The sequence below is a fragment of the Nelumbo nucifera genome, chromosome 4, assembly GCF_055504915.1.
Source record: "Nelumbo nucifera cultivar China Antique chromosome 4, China Antique-T2T, whole genome shotgun sequence".
NCBI lineage: Eukaryota > Viridiplantae > Streptophyta > Magnoliopsida > Proteales > Nelumbonaceae > Nelumbo > Nelumbo nucifera.
In genome coordinates this window covers 12465435-12484296 of record NC_142652.1, presented here as the reverse complement: position 1 = coordinate 12484296, position 18862 = coordinate 12465435, and the positions used below count along the sequence as shown (strand labels likewise).

The 18862-nt window shown below is 37.9% G+C and overlaps 1 protein-coding gene and 1 long non-coding RNA gene across 3 annotated transcripts; one reads left to right on the top strand and one right to left on the bottom strand.

Moving 5' to 3' along the window:
• RDR2 (RNA-dependent RNA polymerase 2) lies at positions 1 to 11490 on the top strand. Of its 2 annotated transcripts, XM_010273685.2 has the most exons (5): positions 1 to 321; positions 417 to 1643; positions 4427 to 6330; positions 10349 to 10499; positions 10632 to 11490. In XM_010273685.2, the coding sequence occupies exons 2-5, from the start codon at positions 1113 to 1115 to the stop codon at positions 11391 to 11393; spliced, it is 3348 nt and encodes a 1115-aa protein (XP_010271987.1). In that variant the 5' UTR covers positions 1 to 321; positions 417 to 1112; the 3' UTR covers positions 11394 to 11490. The 2 variants fall into 2 exon arrangements, with proteins under 2 accessions (XP_010271987.1, XP_088760055.1); XM_088903929.1 differs by having other exon boundaries at positions 1 to 1643.
• Positions 11491 to 14979: 3489 nt separating this feature from the next.
• On the bottom strand, positions 14980 to 16238 carry LOC148792024 (uncharacterized). The gene is made up of 2 exons (XR_016085976.1): positions 15369 to 16238; positions 14980 to 15262 (listed from the first exon to the last, which is right to left on the bottom strand). It is a non-coding gene; the product is annotated as an uncharacterized LOC148792024 (long non-coding RNA).
• Between the last annotated feature and the right edge of the window lie 2624 nt (positions 16239 to 18862).

The window sequence follows — 18862 nt, the reverse complement described above, 5'->3', positions numbered from 1 at the left end:
TTTCTCTTCATCGTCCTATTATTTCTCTCTCTCTCTCCTAGTCCTCTTTGAGTTTTGGGGTTGGTTGTTGCTTACTTCACCTCGAAGATGAAAAGTGACCCATTTGGTTTTCGTGCGTGGAGAAAGAGACATTAATGCTGAAGACTGGCAAGTTGAAGGAAAGAAATATTAATGCTTATAAAGTGTGGATACGGAGAGTTTATGCAGAGGTCTCTGCCTCCATATTACGCCTATTTCATGGCTAAAGTGCAGATACAGAGGTTTATGCTTGCATCCATCTAGCGTTAGGAGAATCTGCATTGTTACATAAGCCTCTTTATTGTGAGAGTCAGTTTCCCCTATTGAAAGTAGATAGATAGTTAGATACAGAGTTTATGCTAGATTTTAAGCACTCAAGTTTAACCATGAAATTTCAGGTCAAGGTTGACAGGGAAATGATTGACGTCCGCAATGGAGCTTGTTAATGGCGGAGAATGTGGAGAAAGAGAGAAAGAGGCCTTTATCCCAGAAAATATAGGAGAAATGAAAAAAAATTATACAAAATAAGACTCCCCTTTTTTCCGTTCTCAAGTGATTACATTTTATCATAAAACACGAAAATGTTGGTAAATATCAATAAGTTTTTGCCTTTTCAACACCATGGATTTACCCTTAACATATACTTTTTAAGGAGATCTATTAATTCGTGTATAAATTTTCACCGGAGCAAGAAGATAGACCATTCCCTAGAGAGGATGGTAAATTTTGCTTTATTCTGTTTTTCGTTAAAGTGATGATGAATTAGCATAGTGCACATGTAGTTTGAAAGTCGGCATCGCTCTGTCCTTCAGTGGTGTTTGCAGCGGCGGAGAAGAGAGAAAGGGAGAAAGAAGAAGAAGAAGAAGAGGAAGAAAAGAGAGAAGGGCATATTTTGAAAATTTAATGATTATTTAAGGATTTTTTTGTTCTTTAAATTTTATCTGTTAGAGTCAACGTTTGAAAGGGCTAGTTTTTGAAACTCTAAGGTTTATGTAAGAAGTTTTTTCAAACCACAGGGTATATATAAGTAATGCCACTCAAAACCGCAAACCGCGAAAGGCCCCCTCTGTCCGTCTGTCTATGTGTAGTGTACCATGGCTGTAGGCAAAACCACGGTGAGAGTCTCCAACATTCCGTTGACAGCCATTGCTCAAGAGCTCGTCGACTTCTTCGAGGCCAAACTCGGCAAAGGCTCTGTATTCGCCTGTGAAATCGCGACGGAGCATAAGAACTGGAAGTCGAAAGGGCTGGGTCGAGTTCAATTCGAGACTATTGATGCAGCAAACACCGTGAGTCTCCTCTCTGAACAAAGAAAACTCGTTTTCCGAGGTAGCGTCCTAGTCATCTCCCCGTCATTCGAAGATATCATTGTTCGACCGGTTGAGGCTAGGAATCGGGTCGACAGAGGGGTTTTACACGTGGGTTTCTTGGTTGGAGTGGATCATCTGAGTGTTCTTGAGTCGTGGAAAGGCGTCAAAGCCAACATTATGCCCGAGAGGAAAAGGGTTGAGTTTTTTGTGTTTAAAGGCAAGGAGTGTTATAAGTTGGAGATCAATTTCAGCGACGTTTTTACGGCTTCAGGGTACCGTCTGAGAGGAAGGCAGTCAAATGCCCTTCTTTTGAGGGTATGTTTGTCTCATTTTCATTTTCTTCTGGGTGTGTTTCATATGAAACTTATGGGATTCTATTACAGTGTCTGTTGCCAGTTAATAATTTGTCAAGAAACAATCCTTTACTCGTTTAAGTAACTTCATCACTTTTGACTTCTTAATTGCATACTTTATGCCAATCTTATAGAGCGTACCATTCCTTGTTCAATGTAGCTAACTTATCTGCATATGTAATTGCATACTTTGGCTCTTCACTACCATATCAATATTTCATTTTTTGTTGCTTTTTAGTTTATAATTGACCAACTAGTTAGCAAGGGATGAGGGTGCCTAACTTTTTGGATTTACGAAGTGACTAGAAAATACCAGTTGAATGGATATAGCTAAAACCGTTTTATCAGTAAGGATATTGTTACATTTCCGCCTTTTCATTATAAGCTGTACTATTTAGCTTGAAACTTTTGCTAATTACTTTACACAGTTTATGTTAAGAGTTTGCTGGGGAAGTTTACACTTGCTTATTTCTGGAATTGAAGAATGGAGATGAGACAGTATTTTGACTTGCTTCCTGTAAATGAGAGGAAAGATGGAGATCTTTCAAGAGAAGAAGGCAAGTTTTACTCAAAGCATGAAGTTTAGCATGACGGTGGCATTTGTTTTGAGTAAAGAGGTCTCTGCAAAGAGCTCCAATTCTAACTGGTTCATTGCAAACCAATTCAGAAGTTGTTTCTTAATGTGCAGAAACTTAAAAGGATGGAGAATTTCAAAGAATATGCAAGCCTGGTATTTCTATATTATTCACTTCTATTGTGAAGGGTGAAAACTCCTATTGTTGATCAGTCTTCAAATGGGCACTCAAGTGTAGAATCCAAGTTACAGTCAGATGCCAAGTAATTGCTTTTGGTTTTAAAATCTTTTAAGTTAAGCTAAATGAAGTGAAACATATTATTGATATTTAGCCAGCTCATACTTGTTGATGCAAAAAGAACAAACCAAGAAAAAAATCTGTACTATGTGGAAACAAGCAAACAAAGAGAGCAAAATTTAGAAGGCTGTCCCTAACAAATCAGGTTAGTTCAAAGACCACGAATGAAAAATCCCTAATTAGTACTAAAGTAAGACCTTGCCCAATGCTAGCCCCCATCAATCTGTAATATGATGGCCTGGATACAGATCTAATCCCTGGCATTTTTTTGCTAAGTGGGGGGGAGGGGTATGCATGTATAAAACATCCGTCAAAGTTGTGTTTAGATTTTCATAGAAACAGTGAACTGTTCCATTGTAAATTATTTGATAGTTTCTTTTGGGGGAGTTATTGGGCATATTCCTTTTTTGATAAAGGGGTCTAAGCGTGAGACAAAAACGTACATACTTCAAAAGAAAAAAAACACCTTCACGTTTTAGCTTTTATCATTGCAATCAATGATTTCTTTGTCCTTCCACTAGAGATGCACCTGGTTTATAGTGTACCAAAATCAATACCCTTATTTCTTTTATTTGTCAATAAATCAATAAAAGATCTAAGCTAAGCTCATAATGAGAAAAAGGAAGATGGCATGTATAATATGCAATATTAAGTAGCAATCATTTTGCTTATGGTGCAGAGATATTAAGAGATTGGATGGAGGAAAAAAATGAAAAATGAGGGTTCTCTTCCCTCACCCCCCAACCACCTTGCCAATTATTCTAATTCTCCTCAAGGCCAACCTTCCCGCCTTGTTGAGATAGCATACCTAATTCCATAGGCAATTGTTTTTCTGAAATGGCAGTTATTTTTGTTTTTTTATCAGAAAATAAGACTTTTATTAATTTCAAAGATAATATTATGGTACAAGAGATAGGTATCAGCATCTCATTCCCAAACTACAAACAATTACAGCACTGCCCAGAACAAAGTAGGTCTATCTGCTCCCTGTTTTGCTAGGGCATCTACCAAACTATTTGCTGTCCTTTTCACCCAACCAAACTGAGAATTGAACCTCCTTGCAAGAAGGTCAATTTCCCTAAAGATAAATTTGAGCTTCCAAGGTGCTGCAGTGATTTGCTTTGCCCAAGAAATGGCCCGTAGTGAGTCTCCTTCAATTTCTAAATCTGTTGCTCCAATCTGCTCAGCCAGTTTTAAGCCTTGTAGGAGAGCCATAGTTTCAGCCTGAATTGAGTCACCAATACTTATTGGTCCTGAGAACAATGCCACAACTTCTCCTTGATGATTTCTAAACACACCCCCTATACTTGCCCTTCCCGGGTTGCCAAAGGAACTCCCATCAAAGTTTAGTTTTAGTTTATTTAGTGCAGGTGTCTCCACTCTACTCTCACAATTTCTTTTGGCACATCTGTTTGTGCCACTTCAGTCCAGTTCCTGAGAATGTCATTTGTGGAGATGTTCTTGAATAGTTCCATGGTTATCACCCAATGTGCAGCTCTGATTTTTATGGCTTCCTCCTTTGATTTGCTTTTTTCAAAGAAAATTCTTTGACTTCTTTCCTCCCATATAGTCCACACCACAGCAAGTAGGGCTGAAAAGTAAAACCATTAATATTGATAAAGAGACACCCTAAAGATTTATTTGACTTTTGAAATTTTTAGGACTGTATATTGTAGAAGAAGGAGAACCTTAGGGAACCCATTTAGACACAATATGCATCCACCTCTGGGTTTCTGCAAATCATGGTTGTAGTATAGATGACCTTCTCTAGAGGCTATTTGCAATCGTTCTCACATCCACCTCTGGCCTCATATCATGATTTTATGTGAAATTTCTTTGTTATTGACTGATCCCTTAAAACTGTAATTTTCAGCTTAGGTATGCACCAAAGATCTACCAGAAAATTTCTGGATCAACTGTTGCTTCAAAATTTAGCACTGATCGGTACCATATTTGCAAGGAAGATGTAGAGTTTCTTTGGGTTCGCACAACTGATTTTTCGGAGTCAAATTCCATTGGGTGGTCATCTTCATTTTGTTGGGAACTTGAAGAGGGATTATTAAGTTCAGATATTTTAAGAAGTTTCCCATATTATAAAGAAGAGTTAGGTGATCTAATTGTTGAAAAAGAGGAACAGTTCTGTTGTGAATCTGAGTTAGTTCCACTCATAAATTCTGGATTAGATTCTACATTGGCATATGAGATCCTTTACCAGCTCAATTCCCTGGTTCATACTCAAAAAGTTAGCTTGAGGGCAGTAAAGTCTGATGACCTGATTGAGATTCTATGCTGTTTAAGTGTAGATACTGCTAATGGATTTCTTTTGCAGTTGCACAAGATGAAGTCCACTTGTTATGATCCACTACCAATTATTCAGAGACAGCTAAGTAGTCTCTTAAGAAATCAGAAAAGTCTGCTCTCATCATCTCAAAGAGGGTTAAGGGAAGGCAACTTAATGAGTTGCCACCGAGTACTTGTTACCCCTACAAAAATTTACTGCTTGGGTCCTGAGCTTGAGAAATCCAATTGTGTTGTGCGGCACTATGCTGCATATTCTTCTGACTTTCTAAGAGTCTCTTTTGTTGAAGAAGATTGGACCAAGCTTCACTCTGGTGCCCTTTCAACAAGTATAGAGGAAGGTATTTTTTCAAAGCCATATAGAACTAGAATATACTATCGAATACTGTCTATTCTCCGAGATGGGATTAAGATTGGGGCTAAGAGATTTGAATTCTTAGCCTTCTCAGCAAGCCAACTCCGTTCAAATTCAGTTTGGATGTTTGCTTCTAATGAAACTGTGAAAGCAGAAAACATTAGGGAATGGATGGGCTCTTTTAATAAGATCCGCAGTGTGTCCAAATGTGCTGCAAGAATGGGTCAATTGTTCAGTTCTTCTGTGGAAGCATCTAAAGTCCAGGCACACCATGTTGAGATCATTCCAGATGTTGAAATTACAAGAGATGGTATCCAATATTGCTTCTCAGATGGCATTGGAAAAATTTCCCAATCTTTTGCCAGAGAAGTTGCTCAGAAATGTGGACTGAGTCAAACTCCCTCTGCTTTCCAAATCCGGTATGGTGGCTATAAAGGTGTTATAGCTGTTGATCGGAATTCTTTCTGCAAGCTATCTTTGCGTCCAAGCATGCTAAAATTTGATTCTAATGACAGAACACTTAATGTCACAAAATGGAGCGAGTCCATGCCTTGCTACTTGAACCGGGAGATTGTTTCCCTGTTGTCTACATTGGGAGTGGAAGATGAGAAGTTTGAAATGCTGCAATGCAAGCAAATTAGCCTTCTAGACAAAATGTTAACAAATAGAGAGGCTGCATTGGATGTTTTGGAGTGCACAGCTGGAGATGCTAAGACTGTTCTAGTAAAGATGTTGCTGCATGGTTATGAACCAGGTGTGGAGCCTTACCTGTCAATGATTCTTAGAGCACATCGGGAGCATCAGTTGTCTGATATAAGAAGTAAATGCCGAATATTGGTTCCAAAGGGCCGTGTACTATTAGGATGCTTGGATGAGACTGGCATTTTAAACTATGGTCAAGTTTTTATTCGAGTAACCATGACAAAGGCCGAGCAATGTCATGATGATCAGAGTTTCTTTCACCAAGTGGATGAGACAACATCAATAGTAATAGGAAAGGTGGTCATCACAAAAAACCCTTGTCTCCATCCTGGTGATATCAGAGTGCTTGATGCTATCTATGAATCAGCATTAGAGGAAAAGGGATTAGTTGATTGCCTTGTTTTCCCTCAAAAAGGAGAAAGGTATGTTCTTCTTCTTATTATTATCCTATGAACGACCTGCCTTGTATGGCAGAACTTGCCTATGGAGCAAATAAATAAATAAATAACATTGCTGCATTCTTATATTGGCTCCCCACATTTTAAATGATCAACTTATAGCCCAGATTAAGCATGCGACTTAAGAGATCTTCAATCCCCAAAGCTGATAAGGTCAGATGATGTTACCGCATAGAAAGATTAGATGTTTAGTGAAAAAGATAGTTTTTCTAAAATGAGATCTCTTTGGTGGCTTAGCTGATTAAACATAAGCATCATGGGTACAGTGATAACACTGTTGCAGCTTGGGACTGGAACTAGAACTGTTACATAAGAGTTTTTTTTTTTTTATCAGTAAACTGTTACATAAGAGTTAAATCCAATGTTTTAAAAACCAACCTGGAACTGGAACCGCTTTGACGACCAGTTTCCAGGTCAGTGATTCAACCATCCAGTCCGAATGGATTGACCCATGACAATTTAAAAATTTTTAAAATTAAAAAATTAAAAAAATAAAAATAATTGCCCAAAAACCGTTTTTCAAGTTGAATGGGTCAATGGTTCGATTGCCCGGGTCAAGCGGGTTGCTGACCAAGTAAACATTTTTTGCGTAAAAAATGGTTTGGGGTAAAATTTAAAACGGTATCCTGACCAGTTTCCAGGCCAAACAATCCAACTGTCTAGGTCAACAATGGTTTGAAAACCATGGTCAAATCTTTGTTTCATCCATGTGTAACCTGTCCCTGGATTTTGATATCTCTTACTGATCACACTGTTGGGTTTATTCCAATATGTATGGGCTTGACTCTTTTTTCTGAAACTAAATTAGGATACTGACTTCAGCTTCTACGTTTTGTTTTTTATTGATCATTAACATGATACCCATGATGAAATTATCAAAAAAAGAATGATACCCATGATGACTAAGGAAAGAAGATAAGAATGCACTACAACATCTGGATTTGAATATAGGTGGGGTGAGTACAGTGAAAACCGCTGACTAAGGTAAACAAAAAACAAGAGCATACTTCTAGCATGAGAGTACAGCCAATGACCCCAGGCCAGTTGCCCTCAGTACACATGAACTATTGTTAGTTCCAACCCCCTGTCTTGCTAACCGATTGCCACTGAATTTGCTGATCTAGGGAGCCATCTTAGTGAGCACTACAACCTGGATTCCAAAGATTTGAAGCATAATTTGATACCTGACTACCCAAGGACTGCTTGAATGTGATATGATCTAACTTGAATTTATAATCTGGAATATTAATTTGAATTGTGTTATGCAGGAGAGAAGAGAGAAGAGAGAGAGAGAAGATGAGAGAAAAGAGAACTAAGAGCCATAAAAGTACTGCTGGCGGCGCCAGCTTTTGGTATATATACTAGGGTGACAATATAAAAAAAAAATAAAAGGAGAAAATTACAATAGTACCCTTGCGGTACTATACTAAGAGAAATAGCGGCCTTTTAACATTCCCCCTCAAGTTGGGACATAGATGTCAATCATGCCCAACTTGTCACATAAATTATGATGCCGTGAGTGGTGTAACCCTTTTGTAAAGATGTCTGCAAGTTGATCTTCAAAGCTAACATAAGGAGTACACACTTCTCCTGTGACAACCTTTTCTCTGATAAAGTGTTAGTCAATTTTGATGTGTTTAGTTCTATCATGCAGCACTGGATTAGCAGCGATGTTTATGGCTGCTTTGTTATCACAGAATAGGGTCATAGGTCCGTCAACTGGAAAACCCAACTCACTTAACAAATTTTTTAGCCACTCCATGAGACATTGCTCGATATTCAGCTTCAGCACTAGATCTAGCTACCACATTCAGCTTTTTGCTTCTCCAGGTAACTAGATTGCCTCCTATAAAGGTACAGTAACCACTAGTTAACTTTTTGTCATTCAGGGATCCTGCCCAATCTGCATCAGTATACACTTCAACTTTCAAATGTCCATGCTTTTGAAACAACAAGCTTGCACCTGGGAACTTCTTAAGATATCTGAGAACTCTTTTTGCTGCTTCAAGATGGACAGTCTTAGGGGCATGCATGAACTGGCTAAGAACACCCACTGCATAAGCTATGTCTGGTCGAGTCATAGAAAGATATAACAATCTTCCTATAAGTCTCTAGAACTGTTTCACATCCTTGATGGGTTCACCTTGACAGTCACCTAGTTTGTGGTTAGGATCAATAGGGGAATCAACTGGCTTCACTCCCAATTTTCCTGTATCCTGGAGTAGATCTAGGCATACTTTCTTTGGGAAATAAAGATACCCCTTTGTGAACGGGCCACTTCAATCCCAAGGAAGTACCTTAGAGGACCTAGATCCTTCACTTCAAATTGGGTAGCAAGAAAATTTTTCAACTTCTAAATTTCATCATTCCAATCACCAGTGATAACTATATCATCAACATATACTATCAGTTCTACAATTTTCCCTTCCCCTCTTGGTGATTATTTCAGCCCACATAAAATTCCTTCTTATTTGAGGTTGCATAGACACTAAAAGCCAGGACATGACCATGTTGTTTTCTTGGTTCCATCTGTCATATTCAGCACTCCTAGAATTGGGTCCTTTGATTCTCCCATTTATATAGCCTATCTTTCCCCTTGTAGTGATGTACAGCTTTATCCCTCTTGACCACTCTAAATAATTTAAGCTATCGAGAGGAATAACAGCCATGGGAAAGGATAGGTCCACACCCCCACTCATTCCATTCTGCATTGAGGAAACACTGGATGTAACAGAATCTTCACCACTCATGATTACAGATTCAAAACACTCTTAAAGTGGGTACAAAACCTTAAAAAAGGTCTAACACCAAAGGAGAAAGGAAACCCTTTTTTCTTCGGAAAAACAACTCTTTTCTGTAAAACACAGGTGCTGTTACAGCACTAACAGGTCATCTCTTGACCTACGCATCAACGGAAAAGCTGTTACAGGCTTACATCAAGTACAGGTCACTCTCTGACCTTCAGTCCACCATAAAAGCTGCTATTGCAGCACACAAAAGGTCTTCATGACCTGCAGTTTATACAGGGGTCAGTCGACCCCACAAAAAATGAAAGAAAGAGGTGCTGATCACCTCAAATCCAACCAGCAGACCTAGTACAGGTTCTGCCCTGGCACACGACCAGAAAAAAAAAGAGGAGAGGGAGAGAAGTTACTTCAATGTGTGAGAAAACCTTGATCTTCAATCAGCTGAACAAGAGATGAGGGCGGCAGATCTGGAAATCTGGTGCAAAGAAAACTGTTCACTCGACCTCTCCTTTCAGATCTGAAAGTCCCGCTCTGATACCATGTTATGCAGGAGAGAAGAAGAAAGGAAGAGAGAAGAGAGAAGAGAGAACTGAGAGCCAAAAAAGTACTGCTGGTGGCGCCAGCTTTTGGTATATATACTAGGGTGACAGAATATAAAAAAATAAAAGGAGAAAATTACAATAGTACTCCTGCGGTACTATACTAAGAGAAATAACAGCCTTTTAACAAATTGTTTGACATATTTCCTGCTTAATGTCTGATTTTTTTTTTCTGATAGGTTGCTTAATGTTTGATTTGATACTTAAAGGAACAGATGAAGATCATTATCATAACCATTTTATTATTTATCAATAAATAAAGGGATGTTGTTGAGTGAAAAGGTGGCATGGGATCCCATTTATGGTGAAAAGTTTGTACTTAACGTATCATCCCTCCACATGACAGGCATAGGCTACATTTTACTTTTTTATTACTGTTATAATGACTGAGAGTGGCCTCTCTGGTAGAGCAGTTTTTAACCATATTCTAATTGAGGAATTGAGGAAAAATGATCAAGAGTATAGGAAGCTTAACATGGTCATTTTATTTTAATTTTTTCTTCCTTACTAAGCAATGCTTTCAATCTTTCAACTGTATGGTGAATCCTATTCCTACAACTTGGAAGTAAGATACAAAGACAAGAAAGGGTTTGCTAAAGGTTATTTCCTTCTAATCAATGATATTTGCATATGCAGGCCTCATCCAAATGAGTGTTCTGGTGGTGATCTTGATGGCGATTTATTCTTTGTCTGCTGGGATGAAAATCTCATCCCATCACAGACTGATACCCCAATGGATTACATTGGGAGAAGATCACGTTTGATGGATCATGAAGTAACCTTAGAGGTAATGTTGAAACAACATCAATTTCAATTAATTGGTAACGTAGGCTGAGATCCATTTTGCGTCTCTATTTCTTGCGACTGTTCCTTTTATGCCTTTGCCTCGTCTTATTCTTGTCTTTGCTGAAATATGCAGGAGATTCAGAAATATTTTGTCAATTACATGATCAATGATACCCTTGGTGTCATTTCGACTGCACATGTAATTCATGCAGACCGTGAACCAAGTAAAGCAAGGAGTCCAAAATGCCTTCAGTTGGCAGCCCTCCACTCCATGGCTGTTGACTTTGCAAAGACGGGGGCACCAGCTGAGATGCCAAGGGTACTGAAACCAAAAGAGTATCCAGATTTCATGGAGAGAGGAGACAGACCAATGTATGCCTCCCCTGGTATATTAGGTAAACTCTACCGGTCCACCATTGACTCAACCAAGAATCAAGAGCCTGACTTTGTCTGGAATGAAGAGGTTGCTCAAGCTGCTTATGACAAAGATCTTGAAGTGAGAGGGTTTGAATCTTTTGTAGAAACTGCAGAAAGTCACAAGAAGTTATACACTGAGAAATTAAGTACATTAATGAATTATTATGGGGCCAGGAGTGAAGATGAGATACTGACGGGTAATCTGCGAAGCCCATCATTGTGTTTGCAGAGAGACAAGATTAGGTATGGGGAAATGAAGGACCGGGTTTTGATTGCAGTTAGAAACCTACAAAAAGAAGCCAAGGGTTGGTTCCATAGTAGCTGCAAGTCTCATGAATGTCACAAGATGGCATCCGCATGGTATCATGTAACTTACCACCCAAAGTATTGTCATAATGGCATGAACAGTCTGAGTTTTCCATGGATCTTAGATGATATTCTACTGAACATCAAGTCTGTTAAGAAGATGAGAAACTAAGCGTGAATAGTTTGGCTGTTGTGGAAAATGTTTAGGTGTAGTGACACTGTATCTAAAGGAACAACGCGTGTTTTAAAAGCTTTTTGGTATTATGACATTTCCCTTTCCCTACGGAACCGGAAAATGCATGATGATGCAGAATGGCAATTTCTGGGCTGGGTTATTAGGGGGCGTTTGGCAAGTCTTTTTGGGAAGATTTGGTAGCTCTGACAATCAAAAGACACATTGAGCTTTTGCATGAAGATTTGAGCAGCTTGAAACTAGTTTGACTGCCGTGCATCTTTCCGTGCTTGAATAAAGCGAGAAAAACACGAAAAGCTTCATTTGGACCTTCCTGAAATCAGCCCAAAATGGGCTTCTTGTATTTTTTTGATGCACCGACTTTTGGTGGCTCGATCTGTTACGAGCCAAATGAAAAAAAGATCATGGCATGGTCTGCCTGACTTGTAAACAGCCAAAAGACTATGGAAAGACGTGCCAAATGGAGCCTAACTTATTACTGTCTGGCCCGTTCCAGACAGTTCATTCTAAATATAAACAATGCACAGCCCAGATTATAAGGCTAAGTTTGGGAGTGTTTAATGGGCCCGGACCACACTAATAAACACTTATTTGTGTTAGAAAAATAAGCCTGAATTTTGAAAACTCTAAAATTTGAACTTCTTTTAAGTGTTTATTTCCTTCCTGGCCTATACTGGTTCGCATTGAAAATATCTGTACTACCCCTGTTTGGAATAAGTGTTTTTTTTTTCCACTAAAAGGATCATTAGCACTTACCGGAATAATCACTTATTTAATAAGTAGTTAACTAATATCGAAACGTGAAGAAAGGAGGAAAAATTCATTGCGGCCTTGTGCATTTGCAGGTTTCCCGGCCAGCTAAATTTCACAATAACTGAACTAGCTAGCTTAGGAAGAATTATTCGTTACTATTCTTTTTTTTTAATAAAACGGAGAGATCCTTTTTGGGTCCACAGAACGCATTCTAGAAATTAAAATTTTTTGTCATAAAAGCTTGAAGTGAGAAGACATGGGAATTCCAAAGCCCAACTGACTATGAATTTTCAGTGTAAGACTAGGGATGTTGGCATGATTTACACGACTGATTGGAATTAGGGCTGTCAATGGGTTGGGCTTATCCAATGGACCCAAACAAACAGAACATATTATAATGGTTCTGGTTTCATGATTTTGTCTTGATAAGAAATGGGTCAATGGAGAGTTCCATTTCTTACCTGTCCCGAACTGGCTAAGACCTGGATATATATATATATATATATAATTTTCTTATAATTTGTATCATATTTTATGCTTGAAATGGTAAATTTGATAGATAATAAATAAGATAATTTAGTTAAAGATGTTTAATTTATTAACATATAAATAATTTAGTACTTTTTTATTATTTTCATTAAGATTATATTATCAAAATTTAACTTTTAAGTTATTATTTAAATAAACAAATATAGTTTTCAGTATAATCAGGTCTGGACCTGATAGACCCGACTATTAACCATAATGGTTCTGGGTCTGTGATTTTGTCCAATTAATAATTGATTCTAGACTGGTTTTACCTAGACCCAACATGTTGACAGCCCTAATTAGAACCCTTTTGTGTCTTTTTTGTTTGTTTAGCTAATGACTATATTTTGCTTATAAAAAGGGTCAAATATAAAAACCTCCACTAAGGTTTCTGGCAATCATCAAACCCCCCCTTGAGGTTGCACTTTCACAAAACCATCCCCTGTAGTATTGAAAAAACCTGCATTGCATCCCTTTGGTTATTGTTCTCGATGGAAAATATTGGCCTAATGAATTAGTTTTTCAAAAGTAGCTATTTTACCCTTATACCTATCAATTCAGATGAAAATTTACAAAAATACCCCAAAAGAATTTCACTTTTAATTAAAAAATTCCTTGAGTCAGATTGAAAAGAATATTTTGTCTAGTGAAGTCTAAAAGGGAAAATATGATATTTTGAATTAGGAAAAAATTTCGATTAATATTGTACTTTGGGCCTAGTGCCACTTTGGTCCTTGAACTTTAAAACGCGATAATTTAGTACCTGAACTTTCAAAATTTGCCAATTTAGAACCTACCGTTAACTAACCATTAACCAACTGTTAAGTGACATTTGAAAAGACATAAATGCCCTTCGAAAGTCATCTAATTTTCTTTATCAACCATCCAAACATTGATAAAAAATGAATAGTCCCAAATCCTTGCCTCGTGACCCCAACTTTCTTGAATAGATGAAGCAAGGATTTGGGACTGTTCATTTTTTTGTGAATGTTTAGATGATTGATATAGAGAATTAGATTACACTTGAAGGACATTTATATGTTTTCAAATGCCACTTAACAACTCGTTAAAGATAGGTATTAGATTGACACGTTTTGAAAGTTTGGGTATTGAATTATCATGTTTTAAAGTTCAAGGACGAAAGTAGCACTACGCCCAAAGTATAGGGTACTAATCGGAATTTTCCCTTTGAATTATATTGAAAGAAGCCCTAATAAGATGCAAGAATAATTTTGTAGCTTTGAAATATCCATTACTAGGACAAAGATAAAAGGGATCCAAGGTAGTTTTTGTGAAACTACAAGGGAGATTTTGTAAACAAAAAAAAATTAGTAATGTCAATGGGTCAGGTTAAATGGTAAATCAACATTGACCTGACTTTATGTGTCTTTTGGGGTCAGACTTAACAGTAAAAAGGAGATAAGCCCTTAAAATAAAGAATGCCAAATTTATTTGCCAAGGTCTGATCTTATTGCAATGCAAATTCATTTGCACTGATACAAAATTATAATAATATAAGACAGTGTTTGGAAGAGGTGTAAAATGTCATTAGTGTAAAAATACACTGATGAGGTTTTACACTGAACTGTATATATAATGACCATTACAATTTGAAAATTGATGTAAAAAAGTGTAAAGTTTTACATCGATAAAATCGATGTAGTTTTTACATCAATAATCGATGTAAAACTTTAAAGGTGATGAGGTTTTACATCTATTATTGACGTAAAACTATGCTCCATCCAAATGCACGCAAAACTAAACCAGAGTGTAGTTTTACGTCGACAATAATTACACTCTTTTGCCAAACACATACAAAAGTGAACCGGTGTAAATTTTATATCAGTTCTTGATTTACATCGCATCCAAATGCAGCCTAAATGATTTGAGTGTAAATTCTGATTAATTTTTATTTCAAGTTTTACCTTATTTTGATTGCAGTGCAAATTAAGTGAAATAAGCCAATAAAGTAAAACTCAAAACAAAAGAATTTGAATTCTTTTCATTTTGCACTAACAAAGCAAGCTCATAACTTGACCTTTTATCTTTCATATCATCCAATAGCTAAGGGAACAAGTATCATTTGCTCTGATATCATCTTGTTACATACATTCTTAAACTAATAAAAACAATAAGAAATTTTGAAGCAAAAAAGAGAGGAAATTAAGTTTGACTCATGAATTTAAAATCCAAGACTCTTAAACAATTAATTCACACCCTAAATTCATTTACACACAACACTGCTATACAATAATTGAAGTTACATAACAATGTTTCAAACTAGTTTTTTTTTTTTTTTTTAAGTTTATTTACAAATGATCTCTTATTTCTTTCATATTCTTATTCTTGTAAGAGGATGATAATAACAATAATAAATTTCTAGAACTGCTTAGTAATAATGTTTCTAAAATAATAATAAAGCAGGAAGGAGAATAGGAGATCCTCTCGAGTCCCCGCGGTGTCCACCCCCAAGTCAACTCGTCTCCTCGGCGCATTCCCACAGAGACGGAAGCGCCTTCATTCAGACTCTCCGCCGCGCGCATTACCATTACCGCCTTCATTCAGATCTGTAAATGTTTTCTTACGTGAAAGGCGGGCGAGAAATTACGGGGATCCATAGACGACTTAGCGTAATATGGAATTGAAGCAAAGCGGGATGAGAAATGGCGGTACCCGATATCATCGTCGAGATGATCGTATTGCCCTGGACCTTCATCGAAATTCCGAGCATAGCTCAAGGGGTCGTAGTGGAATTTCCCAAGCCTAGCACCTCGACCTCGGCCATTGCTCTTTTTGAAACGACGAATGAAAGCCTTCCACCGCGGCCCCGACACCCTGACCTTCCTCCATCCCTTCAACCACCATCTATCCTTCCTGTCGGCCGTCCGAATTCTCTCCCACCACAGTGATCCCTTGCCCCTCGTCGGTCGCTGCGAAGAGAAACATGGTATCCAGAAACAACACCCTCTCTTGGGCCCGACATGCACAACATCCGGATCCAAGTCTTCACCCGCTTCCGTTTCTTTATTCACCAACACTAGAATCTCTGTGGTCATATCTTTCATAAAAGCTGTTCAGAGGATCGAACGGAGAGGATCCAAAGGGATCGATCGAGGAGGTTAGCAGGAAAAGCAAGGAGAAGATCCTTGCCTGGTCCTACGAACCGCCGAACCCTAACCCTCTCTCTCTCTCTTTATTATTTCTTCCAAGCTGCTGGATTTTATTGAATAATTTTACCGGTAGTTCCCAGTTGCCAGTTGTCTCCTGGAACGGCTGGCTCATTGACATTGCATCGGAATAACTATTTTGCTGGAGCCTGGAGGTGGAGGCCTACCGCCCGCCCGTCTCTCCCGCAAATCCCCGTTATTCAACTGAGGGGTGGCTCAGTTGATAATTTGTACGTTAACATGTTCGTTCCAGTTCCAAGTTCCAGTATAAACGCCGATTCAATCCCGCTGATTGAGGGGGTTATTAATGTGGTGGGTGGACGTACTAAAAAAAATTCTTGTAACGATCGAAGAAAGTAAAGGGAATATATATATAAGTGAAGACGTTATATATAAAACCCAACCCAAACAAATAAATATAAGAGCGCTCTTATATTCATCTTGATCCAAATTTGATTTAAAAAATAATTAAAATATTATATAAATTTATTAAAATGAACTTAACAAAATACCAGCGTCTTCATGAGATAACCACTCCTTCAAATTCCAATAATGCCAGGAGTTCACATCTGCACCCCCATAGAGCACGCCCAAAAAATGTCTCACATCATATTTCAATCTGTATTTTGGGAACATTTTTCTACTTGTCATTGAGAAATATTTTCAATATTCGGTTAGAATGTGCTGTGGGACATTTTTGGGGCACGCTGCTGTGATGTGAATTCTAATGCCAATGCCAATTCGATTACCATCAGCCAATAGGCCCCACTTTAGTCTTGGACTTCTTTATATCTTACATATATTTGAATGGGATGTGAATTATCATTTTTATTTATTATTGAAAGTATTCAGGGGATTATCGAGATACCACCTCTTATACATTGAATAAGTAGCAAAGTTGTGAGCTCGCAATTACAATTAGTGATACAGAATGTTGGATTGATGAAACAATGAGCCCGTGTGGGTGTTGGGTGTGGGAGGCTTTCAGATTTGATTGAGTTTGCATACACCGACTGAACCGTTTTGAAGAAGAGCTGTGAATAAAAATGGCCTTTCTTTGGATATAAACTTTGGGCTATTTTTATAGAAGATGGGCTCTGTCAGACTTGGAACTCAAGCAAGCCCACAAATAAGATGGTCTAGGAAAGAACAAGACAACCCACATGAATGTGCAACATCATCTAAGTCATTGGTTTTTGCTGATATTGCAGTTATTTTTCCTACCAATTAAAGTGCATCATCAGTCCATGCTTAGGGCCGGACTGGGCTGGGCTGGTTTTTCTTACTCTGGAAAATAAAGCCTCCTATTTTCCAAGTAGTTGTCACTTGTCACCCTCCTAATCCTAAGTTAACTAAGCGGCATTCACAGACGGAGAATAAAAAATTAAAGGGATACTGAATGTGATGTGGGTCTGACGTGGATTAGAGAAATTAAGCTATTCTCCAACATAACCATAATAATCAGGAGGGATTGATTACTGATGGAATGAAGGGTTGGTTTTGCTTATTAGAAAGGAAAATAAATGAATAAAGGTTGCAACACGCTCTTGAATGTTGAAACATATTCTCGTGAGGTTTTTTATTCAAACATTTCGCTCCATCAATTTGATGACTTTCACAAGCAGTACTCAACACGTGCATGACTGACTCTACTCTACATCATCGATATCATCGCAGCTGCGAATGGAATTAATTAATTCCAAGTCCTAACCACACTATTTTCAATCCAGTAATGCTTGCAGCTTGAAACTTGGCTTGCAAGACAGAAAGTAACCCAAAGGGTTTGGGTGGTTGGTGGTCTGCTACGTACGTACTTTGACCAGAACGGCCGGGCCGGGTCACAAAGTGGAGCGAGTGCGAGTCACATACACATATACCGAGCGATGATACACTGCTGGTCGGATCGATCTTATTAATCAAATGGGAATATATATATATATATATATGTATATATTTTGATCCCCAACGAGAACCAACCTCCATCAACCATCATTGTCCAAATTAAGTTAATTATAAGCTTTTGAACGAGACTCATGAGGTTCCATGCATACAGCATACGGCTCCTGCATTTCCTTCAAATTCGATCAAAGCAACGTCACATGGGTAGGTAGGTAGCTAACCAAGAATGGCTGACTTGAATCCATTTTCTACTTTTCCAACTTCCGATCGAGTGACTCCATTCCATTCAAAGATGTGGATTGGATCAAATTTTCTTTTCTTCTACCACAAGTATTTCATTCCCATTCTTGTGAAGAAAATCACACAAACCGCTAGCAATGGTTTTGGATCCTCGATCCCGATCACCATTCTCGGCACTATACTATACTTTTTTTTTTTATTTTAACATCTCTCTCTCTCTCTAGTCTCTATATATGTCAAGACTAGTAAAACTAGAGTTATAAAATTATTACTTTTGAGATAACGGCTAATAATGACCGTTGTTTGGAGGTTGGAAAATTTTCACGGTTACTATCATGCTCATCTTTGACTATTGAAAAGCACTTTGACAGAATATCATGTCTAATATTAATTAAGCCCATATATAAAATGATATAATAAACTCTCTCTCTCTCTCTCTAACTATATATCCAACTTAATTTCTCTCACATTTTTAATTAATTTATGTTAACATAAACCCTCCATGAATCCCCCTCGATGCTTCTTCCTTCAAAGACCCATCACCACATGAGCTTGAAGAAAATATTATCAATATAGAAATGTCCCATGCATGCAATTAATTTCCCTGGTCAAATGAACTTATCAACTACTGCTATAAATACTAGTACCAAACTGCTCAGTTTTGTAGCATATATAGCCCTCCTCCCTAGCATTAGGCATTAGCAAGAAGAGAATAATTTATCGAAGCTGGTTAATTAGGATACCGCACATACATACAAGATATATTCATGGCTAGAAAGCAGTCTAAATCATCCCACTCCCACCTTGGCCGCTTCCTTCTCCTAATTATTCTCTTGTTGGGCTCCATCGCCTCTCTCTTCT

What these genes read in the sequence shown, in the direction of transcription:
- RDR2 (XM_010273685.2), top strand. Translation starts at nt 1,113, where the DNA reads ATGGCTGTAGGCAAAACCACGGTGAGAGTCTCCAACATTCCGTTGACA. An exon ending in TTCCCTCAAAAAGGAGAAAG is followed by an intron (nt 6,331 to 10,348) that starts GTATGTTCTTCT and finishes TTGCATATGCAG; the next exon opens with GCCTCATCCAAATGAGTGTT. An exon ending in ATCATGAAGTAACCTTAGAG is followed by an intron (nt 10,500 to 10,631) that starts GTAATGTTGAAA and finishes TGAAATATGCAG; the next exon opens with GAGATTCAGAAATATTTTGT.